At 39.1% G+C, this 16,060-nt stretch overlaps 3 protein-coding genes across 5 annotated transcripts; all 3 read right to left on the bottom strand.

Annotated features, from left to right (window-relative positions):
• Positions 1 to 2,686: 2,686 nt before the first annotated feature.
• LOC132118076 (RNA-binding protein 4.1-like) lies at positions 2,687 to 6,715 on the bottom strand. 2 transcript variants are annotated; one of them, XM_059527600.1, is made up of 4 exons: positions 6,545 to 6,702; positions 5,160 to 5,600; positions 3,377 to 4,210; positions 2,687 to 2,880 (listed from the first exon to the last, which is right to left on the bottom strand). In XM_059527600.1, the coding sequence occupies exons 2-3, from the start codon at positions 5,569 to 5,571 to the stop codon at positions 3,399 to 3,401; spliced, it is 1,224 nt and encodes a 407-aa protein (XP_059383583.1). In that variant the 5' UTR covers positions 5,572 to 5,600; positions 6,545 to 6,702; the 3' UTR covers positions 2,687 to 2,880; positions 3,377 to 3,398. The 2 variants fall into 2 exon arrangements, with proteins under 2 accessions (XP_059383583.1, XP_059383592.1); XM_059527609.1 differs by lacking the exon at positions 3,377 to 4,210 and having other exon boundaries at positions 6,545 to 6,715.
• Positions 6,716 to 6,851: 136 nt separating this feature from the next.
• LOC132118085 (RNA-binding protein 4.1-like) lies at positions 6,852 to 10,883 on the bottom strand. 2 transcript variants are annotated; one of them, XM_059527623.1, is made up of 4 exons: positions 10,741 to 10,883; positions 9,701 to 10,130; positions 8,235 to 8,995; positions 6,852 to 8,043 (listed from the first exon to the last, which is right to left on the bottom strand). In XM_059527623.1, the coding sequence occupies exons 2-3, from the start codon at positions 10,110 to 10,112 to the stop codon at positions 8,253 to 8,255; spliced, it is 1,155 nt and encodes a 384-aa protein (XP_059383606.1). In that variant the 5' UTR covers positions 10,113 to 10,130; positions 10,741 to 10,883; the 3' UTR covers positions 6,852 to 8,043; positions 8,235 to 8,252. The 2 variants fall into 2 exon arrangements, with proteins under 2 accessions (XP_059383606.1, XP_059383613.1); XM_059527630.1 differs by lacking the exon at positions 10,741 to 10,883 and adding an exon at positions 10,270 to 10,730.
• A 1,443-nt stretch (positions 10,884 to 12,326) lies between these two features.
• LOC132118068 (RNA-binding protein 4.1-like) lies at positions 12,327 to 14,554 on the bottom strand. The gene is made up of 3 exons (XM_059527587.1): positions 14,095 to 14,554; positions 13,360 to 14,008; positions 12,327 to 13,013 (listed from the first exon to the last, which is right to left on the bottom strand). Exons 1-2 carry the CDS (start codon positions 14,501 to 14,503, stop codon positions 13,389 to 13,391), a joined length of 1,029 nt encoding a protein of 342 aa, XP_059383570.1. The 5' UTR covers positions 14,504 to 14,554; the 3' UTR covers positions 12,327 to 13,013; positions 13,360 to 13,388.
• Positions 14,555 to 16,060: the final 1,506 nt, after the last annotated feature.

The following is a 16,060-nucleotide window of genomic DNA, read 5'->3' as shown; positions in this document are numbered from 1 at the left end:
CTAACCCTGCCTCTCCCACCAATTTACAATTGCTTGGTGACTCACTTACGACCTCTTCACTGCTAGCCAGCAAATAAATACAACCACATCCACAAAATGACATTTAGACAAAAGATTAGGTTGTCAAGAAACGTTGTTGGTCTCAGGAAACCTGTTAATAATTGAAAATGTCGACTGTGGTATCACTTTAGAGTAGAGGGCAGCCATGAAACACACAGCTACGCTGCAATGTTAAGCGTTTCTCAAAACGTGAAGCTACAATTTAAACATCGGCATCAGCACAAATCATAGCCACGTTAATAAGGTTTGTAATAAACCAAACCGTTTGTAAATCCGTCAAGAATTCAGCAAGTTACGAGCATTTTAGTTGGCGTATGTCACTCACCTTCCGTCCACAGCAGCAGGGAGCAGCAGCGCAGTCTCCTGACCTAAGATGGCCGCCAAGTGACGACACAGCTGACTCCGCCTTGAGCCATCTAGCCTTTCTATACATGTCTATGGTTGAAACAGTTGTTTTCGTTTTTTTCAAGTCCAAAAAAATCTCCAGCAGGTGATAAATAAAGTATAAGAACAATGCAGTGCTAATTGACATAGCATTTATTACAGTATAGAAACGATTCTGCCTTATTAGGAGATAAAACGTGTTTGTAGTATATTAACTAATCATTATTATTTGTTATTGTCCAGCAGTTATAGATTTCTAAGCCAATTAAAAGCTAGAAATTAGAAAAAAATCACAGTTGCCTATAGTATCCACGTCCAGTCAAAAGTTTTTGAACAGTAAGCTTGTTAATGTTTTTTAAAGAAGTCTCGCCTGCATTTATTTGATCCAAGTACTGCAAATCAGTGAAATTTTGAAATATATTTGCTAGCCTATTTAAAATAGCTGCTATTTCAAAATGTTATTTATTGAGATTCCAAAGCTGAATTTTTTTGCATCATTACTCCAGTCACACAATCCTTCAGAAATAATTCTGATATTCTGATTTGCTTTTTGACAGAGCTCATAAATCTCACTATATATATATATATATATATATATATATATATATATATATATATACACTAAGCCTTTGAATGATATAGTGTCTAATGTAGCGAAAGCTTTTTATTTCACATTAATGCAGATTTTTGGATCCTTCTATTCATCAAAGAATGCTGAAAAAAATTTACTCGTCTGTTTTAAATATTGATAATCAGCATTTCTGATTAATGTGACACTAAAGACTGGAGGAATGATGCTGAAAATTCACCTTTGATCACAGGAATACATTACATTTAAAATATATTCAAATAGAAAACAGTTATTTTAAATAGTATTAATATTTCACAATATTACTGCTTTTGCTGTACTTTGGATCAAATAAAGGCAGACTTGGTGAGCAGAAGAGACTTACTGTTGACTAATAGGCTATGTAGATTACAGAAATGTTATATCGTAATGGTATATATATATATATATATATATATATATGTGTGTGTGTGTGTGTAATTTCTGTCCCCCTCACTTCTGAAAAGATGGCTACGCCCCTGTATATATATATATATATATATATATATATATACAGGGGCGTAGCCATCTTTTCAGAAGTGAGGGGGATATATATATATATATATATATATATAGTATGTTTTTCAAGAAGCAATTCAAACTCTTCATAATGGTTGTAATAGCTCAGTCCAGTTATCTCATGGTACTTGTCCTTTCCTTTTTTTTATTAGTTGCACAATTTTTGAATTTTCTGAGGTCTGTATCAATGTCAGCGGAAGTTCCAAAGAATGTTGTTAAGCATTTGGATAAGATTCTCTATGATTTCATTTGGGAAGAAAAGCTCACTACTTATGAAAATGTTTTAAATAATATTAAAGAATTTGGGGGCCTTGAAGTGTTACATTTTACAGACCTCAAAGAAGTATTTAAGATAAAATGGATAATTGAGTACATTAAAAAAAGACACTAAATTCCCCAATTTTATATTGAGTTCCTTAGGTGGTATTAATTTTCTTTTAAAATGAAAAATTTCTGTTAATAAAATCGCCAATTAAATTGCTTTTGTCACATTAAGAATTCCTTAAAACTTCCTGTGAAATCAAAGACTATGCTGTTATTATGGTACTACTTTGCACAATATTAGAAATGGAAAAGGTAAAATACATTATGGACCATTGTGTCACTTTAGTTTGGTTTAATGTTTACATTTTTTTATCCCTGGCATATTTATTTATTTTTTCACTTCTATGTAAATTTCACCCCCTTAACTGTTGTGAGATGTTTGTACTCAAATATGCACAGTTGCATAAAGAGACCGCATGTTTTACAACACATTTGTATCTGAACAGTAGTTTTAAAATACTCTTTTAGTTTGTATAAATGTAATAAATTGTAATCATAAAACTGTGGAGGAAATGTTGAAGAGGAGTAAGAGGAAATGGTTAGCATTAAGTCAAATGTGCTAAATCACAGGAAACAGGGTCAAAAGATGGTTAGAAAAGGTAAGGAAAACAAGTGAAATATTACTGCCAAGAGCTCTTCCTGCCATAGTGAGTGAACTAATAGTCAGTAAATGTTATTGTGCAAACATTTTCATGGAGGAAAAAAAAATGAATATTCAATTTTCCATACTGCACATCCAGAGCAACTGCAATACAAAAACCATTGCTATGATTTACACAAAAGAATAAGAGATTTGGTTTTAACTTTTATTAACGAGAAGAACATATTTACATATCAAAAAAAAAAAAAAAAAAAACAGCTACATAAAGATTAAGATGACAAAAGGAGTTTAGTGCCAGGAAGTGGGCCATGTGTACGGTCCTTGACCCAGGCAACGCAGGATGCATCACAACCTCTAAAATGATCCATGAGCAACCAAGAAACACCTGCAAAAAGAAAAGAATCATAAAATCATCTCAGTCATTCAGTTGTCTATTCTGTGGACTTTCATGTGCCCAAATCTGACAACATGAATTGGGATAAGACATTTTTTTAGGTAATAGGATGTAACCAAGTGCTTCAAATTGACAAATCTGGCTAACAATATCAATGTCAATCTTTGTCTGCTTGTATTTATGTATATTGGATGTGTAACCAAAATATCTATGATATAATATTGAAGATATGTTCAGCAGGACCTTACAAAATATGCAGATCCTCAATTAAATTAAACATTGTTAACAATACTTCACTGCCGTATGAAAGAACTTTAAAGGCATAGTTCACCCAAAAATGAAAATTCGGTCATCATTTACTCACCCTCATGTTGTTCCAAACGGTTATCGGAGAGGAACCAATATCCCTTTAAAAATAATTCCCCAAAAACTGCTTTCCGTTTGATCAAACTTAGCTCTAATCTTTATAATCCTAAAAAGATCTCACCTGAGTGCACACATGTATTAGGCTAGTAAGCATAGCGCGTAGCGGCATATGGATCCCGCGGTACGTCATACGCAGAGCTCCTGGAAAGCGAAGAGACAGGAGAGAGGCGCGACCGCTCATACGCATATCCCTCCGCCTCTAGGGGAGCTCGCCGGATCGGGCTCCGCTCACGGACATAGTATGAAGAGGTGGGAGCCTGAGGAGGGGGAAGGGGATGGCGCTCATATCTCACGACCGCCGAGGAGGAAGGGGTAGGAGGAACAGGAGGTGGGACCGCGCGTCTATCTTCAAAATAACTTGCTCCATACGGACGTGCCCGATATTTCTCGTAGAAGTCCACCACCCCGTACGGATCTCGTTCCTCATAGGGCGGTCGCCGTATTGGGTATGCAGGCATCGCACCACCATAGGCCACGCCACTGCTCCCATACACAGCCTCACTGCCGTATGTGGGGGCCATGCTATTATCCGCGCCAATGCTGTAGCCCGCTGGCATACCGTAACTCACTGCGCTCTCAAAACCCGCGCCCCTTCCATACCCTGGGACGCCGTACCCTGCTCCCCTGGAGAAGCCATGTGAAAAGTTGCCACCGAAGGCCGGTTCCCCACTGTAGCTGCGATGAAACCCCCGGCCACCACATTCGCCACCCTCATCGAACCTGAGGGGCCCATATCCTGCCGAGCCTGGGCCCTCTCTGTAGCAGCCGTTCTGGTCAATTGGGCATTCTTTGGACCAGTGGCCTTCCTGCCCGCACCGATAACAACCCGCTCTCTCTCCCATTCCCGGCGCGGTACGCAGGCGGCTAGTCGAAAGCTTCACGCTCATCAGTTTGCCTTAAGGAAAAGAAAGAATTTGCCATGATATTTCGATTTAAATTTTTAGCATGCACACGGATTAAATGTTCAGAAGGTCAAAGCAGCCATAGACTTCACGCTTCGTTTTAACAGTTATCGAGAAAAACACGGCCAGAATTAGAGTTAAATTATAAATGAATGTCAGTGTCAAACACTGTTCGCAACCCGCTTATTTTTTTTAATTTTTTTTTATGGCTGATAATTGATAAAAGGAAGTCGTAATACATTCTACTAAATTACTTAAAAACACTAAAATCTAAAATCAACTAAATTCATTTTTTGTACACTATGAGTGCATTTAGGATCATAACTTTATAATGTAAAAGTTTGAAAGAAAGATGGATAAATATAAATGTGGTTTGAATTAGAAAAATTAGGTCATCCTAATAATACAGTTCTCAAAGAGTTGCCAATAGACTTTGAATATTTACTATGCCACTATAAAACACTTTGTATTTTGTACAGCATATTCATTTGTTGAACTGAAGTAACAAAGGTTGTTGTACTTTAAGAAATTAATTTACTATTTTTAATGCACACAGCACAGCACCTTATGCAGACATTCACAAAAAAAGATTGATAACTAATATGGTGCTAATATTTTGTGCATAAAATATGTTGTTTAGCAAATAGGGTCCGTTTGGATTTCATGTTGACTTGAATTACACAAATTTATGCTCATTGCTCAAAAGAACTTGTATGATTTCCCTTGCTTTTTTGGATGAAAATAATTTCAATGAAGAACTGATCAGCTTTGTGGACATCCTCTATTGACCTCCATATAACAAATTAACCGTAGAAATCGAATTGTCAATTTTGCTCCACTTATCACTTACCAATTTTTCTACTTACCAAACTGAAATGAGGCTCACTTTTTGGAACAAACATGACAAGATAAAATTGAGCTAAAAGGACCATACTGGTTCACCTTGAAAGGCTGTGTTGTCCAAACCACTGATGGCCTCCATAGCATCTTCCACTCGCTCCATGTGAACAAATGCATAGTCTTTCACTATGTCACACTCAACCACAGGTCCATACTCCTCAAACTTGGCCCGGAGTTCTTGGTTGGTGCAACTACTGCTGATGTTTCCGACATGAAGTTTTGTAGAGGTCTTGGGCTTCCCTTTGCTCATCTCCACATTCATGGCCAAACCATTCAGCATGTAATGGTGAAGATTTCGTATGGCTTCATCTGCCTCTGCTTTGTCATCCATGTGCACAAAGCCAAAGTTTTTCACAATGTCACACTCAGATATTTTGCCATACTGAGAGAATAGAGAGCGGATCTCCTCAGCCGTAGTGTTCGGCGAAAGGTTCCCAACAAAGATTTTCACCATTTTAATAATGTAAATTCAACGCTCAAGCCCTGTTGTGAAGAGAGAAAAGAAAAAACACATAACATATGCAGCATATTTCTAATAAGAGAGGTAAGCTATGATGCCAAAACAAAGATACTACATATATATACCTACATCCATACATACATAAATACACACACACATATATATATATTCCTCCTGCTCATATTAGACAATAAAACACATGAAGGAGAAAAAAAACCGTGTGCATTCTTATCGCAAAACAGGGCAACTGTAATGTCTCATTTTTAAATAAGTCTTCTTTTGAATCGAACCTTCAAATGAATCGAAATAAAAAGTCCGAGTAGTTCGAATTAACATTGCAATGACTCATCGAACCTGATCGTATCTGAGCAAAAAAAAAAAAAAAAAAAAAAGCTGATTTTGGGGGGCAAAAAGTAACAAGATAAGCCAGAAATAAAACTAACTGAATGCCTGCGCCCAGAATATTTATCCTAAATTCTATGTTATATTAGGAACTGTCGATGCTATTTAGGGTAGTCAGGATGCACTTTGAAAAGAAAAAAAAACATGTTATTTAAACATCTTAGAGCATGTACAATCATGCCACATGGAACTGTATTATTCGAAAGAATCGACTCGCGAAGCAAGGCGGGCTTCCCATCACCAATAGAGGACAATGGGTAAAAAAAAAAAACACTTGCTATGCATTGATTTAGGAGCCGCGTGCCAGCAACACCTCGACGATCGATAGGAGTCGTATCAATAACTAAATAATCCAAAGCATTCATACTGCGTATATTTTAATAATCACGTTATCTTACAGTCAATCTAGCCCTGCAACAGCTAGCTAACTGGGAGTACGGGCAGAAACGCTGGTGAACGAATGAGACATCAATAAAAAATATAGGAAATGTAAGATTAGACATTAACCGTTCAGTTAAGAAAACACTGGGCCATTTTGATGCAGCACAAAGGATGTTTTCCTTACCTTATCACGATGCTTGCAGGAGCCGGTGCTAGATGAAATGGCGTCACTCTTGCGTCGCATAAAGCGAGGCTGGCTGGAGAATAGCGTTGCATGGTGTTAACGCTGCCCGTCCCCTTTTCTTTTCTCCAATCTCAAAGCCTGCTGCAATAGCTTGCAACTGGAGTTTTCGGAGATTTCAAAGCACCACGTGGCCAGATAGATCCGTTACGTAATCAAGCATTAAAATACCAAAAGCAACTTAGAAGATCAATTTAATTGAATGATAATCATGTATACACAGAGGATTCTATTATTAAAGACAGATAGATTTTTGTCACCAAAATACTGGTTTATTACAAAAGATAATTCATAAAACACACTCCTGACTTCTGTAGGAAATATACAAACTACAGAAAATCAAATTTATAAACATTCTCACAGATCTTCCCAAGGCACCCATAAAGAAGAATCGCCCATAAACACTAGCGGTCTCAAAAGGTGAATAAAGCCCTGAGTGAGAGTTGGTCAGCACATCTAATGCAAATGTCCAATTCACTCACATGTACAGTCCACCTTTCCATCTAGCTGAATCTTCTTACAATGTAACGATCTCCTGCCATAAACAGTCATTGGGGTGTACAGAACAGAAAACAGTTTGCATCTCACTGAAAGCTGGCCAACTATTTAGGTTGTATATCAAATCATATTTTAAGGACTATAACATCAGTTAGAGGGAGTAAAATCAAAACGAACTCAAAATTCATATCCAAACTTCCAAAACACAAAAACTCAAAAACATTGGTAATAGAAACAAGCTGGCCATCCTTGTTGAACATACCTATCAGATACAACACAATTCAACAGGCAAGTACTATTCACATCTGAAGAGTCTGTATATACCAATCACCTGTAGCAAATAATAAAAAGAATGTTGGAATGTTGAATTTTAGATTTTTTTTCCTGTAGAGCTTTTTGCTGGCCACAGGATTAATTTCAGATTCCCACTCTCCCCTAAAAACAAAACGCTGGCATTATTATCGCCATAAAAAACATAACCGGATTGTCCTCACGGAACTTTAAAAAAATTAAGTGGCAAGCCAACCCGACAGCTTCAGAAAAGGAGCATCAATTAAAAAAAACAAAAAAAACAAAAAACAAATAGTGATCAAATTTGACTGGGAGAAATTAGAGACAAAAGTACAATTCAGAATCTAACAAAGTGTCTGTTTAATTGCAGTTAATAGTTAAAATTATGCTGACATTACCCATCCTATCTTACCTCTGGAAGTAAGCGAAAAGCAAAGCAAAAACCAAAATTACAACCACTTCTTGAAATCATACAACGATGTCTCCATTGGAAAGGGAAATTAAACAGCAGTTTGTGCATTATTATAACACGAAGATCTAATAAGCATTGTGATCAATGTGCCCATCCAATCCTGCATCTTTAAAATCTGATGGAGCATCTGATTGAGGCAAAGTCATATAGATGGAGGGGAAGTCTCTTCACTTGACAACACCTAAAAGAAAAAAAAAACAGGAACAAATATTCTGTGAGATGAAACATTCGACAGGCATCACCTTCTGACTTTTGTACTTTTTAACCCGAGCAAAGCGGCTCCGCTACTGTACTCGAAACGCTTACGCTTTAGAACAGATCACGCTGACATCTCATCTGAGTCATCAAAGTTAACGACCCGCTATCGCTCACCTTAGCATGTGTGTGGGCTTAGTATGCGTATCGAACCCGCTCGGTGTAGCTCTCTCTGGCCCGCGGCACGGTGTAAGTCGATGAGCTCCTTGAGATCGGGGAAAGTCGCGAGCGCTCGTACGAGTATCCTTCCGAACCGGCGCCCACACGTCTGATTGGGCTACGGTCCCGCGAGAAGTACGCCGATGCCGTGGGAGGTGGAGGCGCCAGAGGGCGTCGCTCATAGGGATCAAGGCTGGGAGGAGCCAACCGCATCCTTGAGAAAGAAGAAGAAGAGGGAGGTGGGGGAGGAGGAGGGGGAATAGAGAGAGGCCTGCTATTGTCAAAGAAGCTAGAGCCAGCCGGACGAGCCCGATACTTCTCGTAATAGTCAATGCTTCCGTAGCGTTCTCGCTCATATGTGGACGACCTCTCGGGATAGGCGCTCGGCGGCCTGCTTAGGTACCGTTCTCGAGCATCCGCGCCATACTCGCCGTAGCTGGGACGCCGGCTCATGGGGGGGGGAGGGGGAAGCGGCCCTGCTGGGTAACCTCTACTAGGAAGACCTCCAGGGCCGCCCATGCCGTAACTTGGGGCGCTCCTTGGGGGGCCTCTACCGCCGGGGAATCCCCCCATGCCTCCACCATAGCTACCATTTTGGCCACGTCCGCAATCTTTGGACCAATGGCCCGGTTCTCCGCAGATGTAACAGCCAGTTTGGTCTCCCATGCCGGGCGCTGTACGGAGGCGACTTGTGGACAGTTGTACTTTGATCAGCTTGCCTTGTGGGAGGAAGAGAACACACGCAAAACAATGTAAAACTTTCTTCCGCTCATTTAAACTGTCATTTTAAAAGAGAATTATTGAATCATGATAGCCACAGAACACTTAAAGGGTCAGGTTGCCCAAAAATACTTGCCGTCATGTTGTTCCAAACCCATAAAACTTCTGTTTGTCTTGAAACACAAATTACGCTATTTTTAAAGAATCCTCTGAGATTTTAGTTCCTCCACTGAAAGCCTGTTAACTATATTAAATATCATCTATGTATGTGTGTGTACAATGTTTATCATCAACTTTCTGAATCAGCAAGGTTTGGTTACTTGAACTTTCAATGGAGGGGCAGAAATCTCTGAAGTTTTATTAAAATTTAATAAGATTATTAAAAAACAATTCTTTAAGAAAATAATATTAAAAAGGGCCTCTAAGACTAGCCTTCTCTATTCTTTTTCTATTCTCTGTACCCGTTTTATATACATCTAAAAATCTTGAGTTTTGGAACAACATGAGGGTGAACACAGATTTTTGGATGAACTATTCTTTAAATATATTAATATATCTGTTTACTGCCAATTATCTAGAAAATTAAATATCTTTAGCAATTACAAAGAACTGAAAAAGGAGTAGATTCAAATTCTAAAAAATCTAAGGAGTAAAATGCAACTCTTGGTAACCATGGATTTCGTCGTTTCGAGGTTAATGTTCACCTTGGAAGTTAGTGTTTTCCAGCCCACTGATGGCCTCCATGGCATCCTCCATTCGCTCCATGTGAACAAAGGCATAGTCCTTCACTATGTCGCACTCAACCACAGATCCATACTCCTCAAACTTGGCCCGGAGCTCCTGATTGGTGCAGCCACTGCTTATGTTGCTCACATGCAGTTTGGTGGAGCCCCTGGGCTTCCCTTTGCTCATCTCCACATTTATGGCTTGCCCGTTGAGCTCGTGATGGTGGAGTTTGCGGATGGCCTCTTCGGCCTCCTGCTTACCTTCCATGTGCACAAAGCCATAATTTTTCAGGACGTCACACTCTTTTACTTTGCCGTATTCAGAAAAAAGAGAGCGCAGATCTTCTGCGGTCGTGCCTGAGGATAGGTTGCCAACAAAGATCTTAACCATCTTTATTGTCGTTTTTTCCTGGACAGAGGGAGCATAGTTGCGAAATGCACGTTATATCAACAGATGATTCCCTACATTACTGCTGTGTTGGCTTACAAAACCATAGACAAAGTAATTCTATCAGAGATTTTAGTTTCGATTTAAATGATTTACGCACAACTCAGTATTAAATATGCGGTGTATGACACTCTCCAATCGGATGGAAGTGCTCGAGTGCGTAAAGTAGACGACCAGCTTCAGTTGTCGGACTTCATGGCGCAGATAAATTATCTCACGTTGTTAGGCCACGTATCCGCGTGACCACCACACCCAATGTATTAATTCCCTTAAGTTTTATTTGTCATCATTCAAGTGTTTGTTTTTAATGCCCGATACACGATTAAGAACGACCGATGAGCGTCGGTGGAGTTTTCAGAGCTGTAACGTTAGGCCAATGGTTTCGACTGTGTAATGCTGAGCTAAGTTAGCACGACTACATAAAGTTACACAAGGTAAACGTCGCCTTATTAAGAAACTATGCTAGTATACTACAGTACTACGAAATACTGCATTACCTTAATGTAAAATCTAAACCGTGGCACTCATTTAAAGTAATTAAAAGAGTTATGCAGGGACAGCATTGCCTTACCGTAGCGAGCACGTAATCTCACTGGCTGCGAAGATGAATGAAGCCTAAAATGGAGTCGCGCGCCGTCACCGACAGCACTTCCTGTCCACGAAAAAACTAAAAACCCAACACGCTTTCATTGGTCATTTAGACAGTGTATAAATCATTAGCATATTTCAAATAAGATAAAAAATGTACTCACAATCATTATTATTGAGGCACAAATCGAACTAAATACCGTATTTAATTATTTACAACAAATTATGTAGTGATGAATTATACTAGTAACAGTACAACGCAACGTTACATAACGAAACATTCAGTTAGTTTTAATCCTTTTATTTAAAAAAACACAACAATCTATGGATATTGCTGTTTATTGAAACTTTACATTCATCAGACCAAATGGATTTACTCAAAACATAACTTTGCTCCTTGTCACACACACCCATCGAAGTTCACCATCTTTTTTTACGAAATTTCTGTTAAATTAATTTACCTCATGTCTGTGATACCCTTCGATTTGAACTTCTCGCTTTTTTAAAAAAAATTCAGTCCGTTTGTCCTCACAATTTTTTTTAATCTCCTGACGATACATTTTATTATTTTTGGCAAGCTCAATAGGAAAAAAACTGGACGATTTTTATGTAAGGCCAGGAATTATTGATCCAGTAGGTGTTCAAATTACTTGTAGCTTTAAATGTAGTCTCCATTTGGGAGTGTAACCCTCTATTATAAAGATTAAGTAATGTAAATGTTTTTAAACATTTTATAAATATATTTATAATTATATATGATAAAAACAAAGCTTGTAAATACATACACATTTGTATTAAATGTTTTACTTGTATACATGCATAAAACCTTAGCCATATTCTTAAACATAACAAAGACGTTTGAATAGGAGGGGGTAAAGTTTTATTCGTTTATTGAACGTGCATTCACCTTAAATGGAAAATAAAACTTTTAATGCTTAGATCAATGCCAGAAGCAGCACATGCATTTGGTGTCCCACAAGTAAATGAACAAACAGCCATAAATGCACATTTTATTGTAAAATAAAAGACATAAATAAGAGATTTGGGGGGGGGGGTCATAAGTTAACCTAAAACTTACCCTCAGGTATGAGTTCATCCTAAAGTACATCACTTGCATGAGGAAAACATTTGGACCCAAATACATTTCACTGAGACACATCAGTCGGTGTATTAAAGCTATACCTTGAAACAATTAAGTAGTGAAAGGCATGCTGAGTAAAGAAACTAAATGCATATTAAAGTGACTTACCTGGCATAATCAAACTTAAAAAGGACCACTGATTGCAGTCTATTGGCTTAATGAATTAGAATGATAGGATTATTTGGACACCTACCAGAATATTAAGATGCCAATGGCTTAGGGCAAAAGAATAGCCTTGAAGACGAAGTGATGGAATAATCGCTTTAATTTCGCCGCAGAAGCAGTTCCATTCTCCGTTTAACTCTTAAACTAGGAAGCATGAGGTTATGGGTTTTAATTCGAATAAATGTATAAAATATATAGTTACTTTTATGCCTATTTAGGCATGTTGAGTTTAAAAGGTTGCCAAGAAAAGCAAAACGACGGACCATGTTCCAGTCTTTTTATTTAAACTTTCAAGTGTTCCTATGAAAGAAAAATTATACCAAGTCCTTTAACTTCGATACTCTGCAATTAAAATCCACACTACAGCACAATTTCAATAAAGCCAGTAGACGGAAAGGTTTTATTGTTGCGGAGATTGTATTCTTACTTGCATGCCGCACTATAACAAATAGCTTAGAGAGGGGGGAAAATATGAGAGAGAGAAAAATTGCTTTACACAAATGAATTTTGGGTTCAAAATCAAAGTTATGGAATAGCGCTTGTTACAGTAGTTTAATAACAAACGATATGCTCATTTCAGATTTTTAAGGTAAGAATGTAGAATGAGATACATTGAAGTGTTCTCTGAAAGAATTTTTATATGCGTTCCTTTCAGTCTTTACCAAACCACCAAGTTAAGCTAACTGACATGCTCTGGCTTAGTGCCTCTCTCACCTATCAAATGTTAAACAATAAAAACAAGGCAAAAAAAAATAAAGCAGAGTTGACAAATTAGCATGAGGACGATTTTATGCGTGTAAAAGCGGTAGTTTTATAGAATGTGCAGTCCGCAACAGAACTCTTCCACTATGGTGCGCCGGCGAACGAAACGCGCTCTGGCAGACAAAGACGTATCGCGGCACGTGCATCTGGAGACAACGACGACGACGATCTTGTTGAATAATTTACACCTGGAAAGAGAGCAAACCACATGAGTCAAACGGCTGCAGTGCCATCTGGGATTACTGAATCGACAAGTCAAGTTAAAATAAAGATTTGTATGAAATCTGTTTGATTTATGCGAAGTGAAAGTTTAATTTACCAGCAGAATTTACCATGTAAACACTTCGATACGAAGTTCAACGTTCCACGAGCAGTGCTTTTTAAAAGACCATAAGGCCATTAAAAATTTACGACCCAGGCACTTTGATACAAAGTTTACGTTACTGCTACTTGCGCATCAACTACACACGCAGAACAGCGTAAGAACGTACATTCTGGGTTCTATATTATTTGGCTTGCGGGACCTATTCTCACCTTGGATTACAAAAGCGCAGTGGTGCACTTTAATACGAGTAGCGCGGAGGTGGTGGAGGCGGTGCCGCCCTGTCAGCATAGGGGTCTCTGGCCCGAGGCACGCTGTACATCGGGTTCCGAGACATGGAGAGAGGGGAGAGACGAGATCGCTCAAATGAGTAACCATTCCCGGCGGGTGCCTGAGGGGGAGGAGGAGCACGTCTGATGGGACTGCGGTCTCGTGCGTAGTACGAGGATAGCGGGGGTGGAAGGGGGCGTCGCTCATAGGGGTCGAGGCCATTGCCAGCCAATCGCTCTCTCATAATGCTGGATGACGGGGGCGGAGGGGGAGGGGGGATGGCACCCGGACGCCGGTCCTCATATGAGGAGACGCCGTAAGGGCGAGCGCGGTACTTCTCGTAATAGTCGACCACACCGCGTTCACGCTCGTATGCTGGCGCTGCACGCTCTGGGTATGGGAGGCGCCTGGGGGGCATGGGTGGTGGAGGAGGGGGACCAGGGGGATACCCGAAGCGACCCCTAGGATAACCAGGGGGCTCAGGGCGGTCACCAGGGAAACGGGGTGGCCAGAATCCACTGTCTGGGGGGCCATAGTCTTCCTCCTCGCCTCTTGGTCGACTCTTTGAAATCTGCACATGAATTCGTTTGCCTACAAGTGTGAAAACAGTTCATATTATCAAATGTGATAAACATGCAAAAGGATATGTGAGGTAGTGACAAGACTGGATTTTTTACCTTGGAATTCAGCATTGTCCAACCCCTTGATGGCATCCATGGCCTCATCGGAATTGCTCATGTGTACAAAGGCAAAGTTCTTAACGATTGCGCATTCGGCAACTGTACCATACTCTTCAAACAGCGCTCTGAGCTCGTCATCTGCTCCTTTCTCCACATTGGCAACATGAAGCTTCACTGGGCCCTGGTTTTTGCCCCGACTCGCTTCGACGTTGATGGCCGTTCCATGCAACTTGTATAAATGAAGTTTTCGGATCGCCTTTGTAGCACTTTTGCGATCGTCCATGTGGACGAAGGCAAAGTTCTTGATAATGGCGCACTCCGTGACGGTTCCATATTGAGTAAACAGAGACTTTATTTCTTCTGCTTCTGCCTGTGGAGGCAGGTTCCCAATGAAGATCTTCACCATCTTTGCTAATGTTTTAAGCAGAGCCTGAAACACACTGTGAAGAGACACACTACAATTAGTTGCCAACAATGCAAAACAATTTAATCAAAGTTATTGTAATGGCAACATTTTGCTAAATCAATTCAGAAGAATGAGAACACGAAAACACATGCAGTGCTAAACTGAAATCGGAAGCTTACACTGCGAACTTCCTGAGAACCAAATCAAGTCAAACCAGTTTATGCAAAAACTTTAAATATGAGTTCCCACTACATACACGCAAATACGACAAAATGAAGAGTGATTACGTTAAGCAGAACTTAAATCAATAAAGTTTCGTACCAAGAAACGAAGATTTCTCCTCAGACGTTCTTATATACGCCACGGCCTCGTGTGGTTACTCAATTGTAGCGGTCTATAAAACCTCCATAAACATTCAGTTTATTCACAGCGTATTCTTTAAAGTGTTTATGTTCGTAAAAATCACGAAAACACAAATATAGCAAGTAATCGTCGATTCACGAGCTCATGGCCCGGAGAGAAAACGGTTTCTGTTGCTAGGTTTGAATAAGCTAACAACGTTAGCTTAGTAGCCGTTGCGCGCCGAGATAAACACGATATGTACTACTTTTAATTGTAGCCGATTCACAGAGTTTTTACATACCATACGAGAGCTACGTATATCAAAAGTGATTTAAAGTCGCTTGCTAAACCTTTATTTTAGTACTGTCGTTGTAAAGGTCAAATTACTAAAAACGATACTCACCGCCTGTTTCTCACCACAATGAGGGAGAGGGTCAGGGTGGGTCATTCAATAATATACTTCCTCAGTCCTGCCCATAAGGTTGAATAAACCAATCAAATACAAGAATATGGATCACGCGGAACATGACGTGTTAGGATTGTGTAACGTTAAAAGTGTTCTGAATATTTTTTGTATTTATATTTTTTTATACTTTGGCATTAAATAATAATAAAAAGAAACTGTTCTGAATGGATGGAAAGTGAATTTACTGAGATTTTCTTGTGCACAATGGGAGTGGAGGTAAATTTAGGATGAAATTAATGCAAGGGATGTAATTTAAATATTGCATAACAGCAGGAACTAAATCAATATTGAAAAAGAAATGCATCGAAATTTATAGCATGATTGGAAAGTAGAATCGCCTTCTTGGGTAAACATTTATCGACACATCTAACAGTGAAGAATCAAGATTTTGTTTTGTTAGGAGTTGTGTGGAAGAAAGGAGAGTTTGGGAATCCTAATAAAAACAGAAATAACAAGAAAATCTCATAATTATTTTTGCTGCCAACCACAAGAAACTTTATTCTGCTGGAGATACAAGTCTCCCAAACGATTCTTATCTCACATTGCCACTCAGACAAGTCTTTCTGCTTCTAGTGTTTTCCACAAAACAAAGTCTGCATGTCATGTGGGCTTTTAAATCACTATTACTACAGCTAAAAATGTAATTTAATTAGACAGAAATAAAAATATATAATATATAATATATATAAGAATAGGTGATACCTAGGCTATATAAAAAGACGATATAAAGATGTTTTTAGCATGAGGTA

This window comes from Carassius carassius, chromosome 3 (assembly GCF_963082965.1).
Source record: "Carassius carassius chromosome 3, fCarCar2.1, whole genome shotgun sequence".
NCBI classification, from domain to species: Eukaryota; Metazoa; Chordata; class Actinopteri; order Cypriniformes; family Cyprinidae; genus Carassius; species Carassius carassius.
This window is presented reverse-complemented; position numbering and strand designations above follow the sequence as displayed.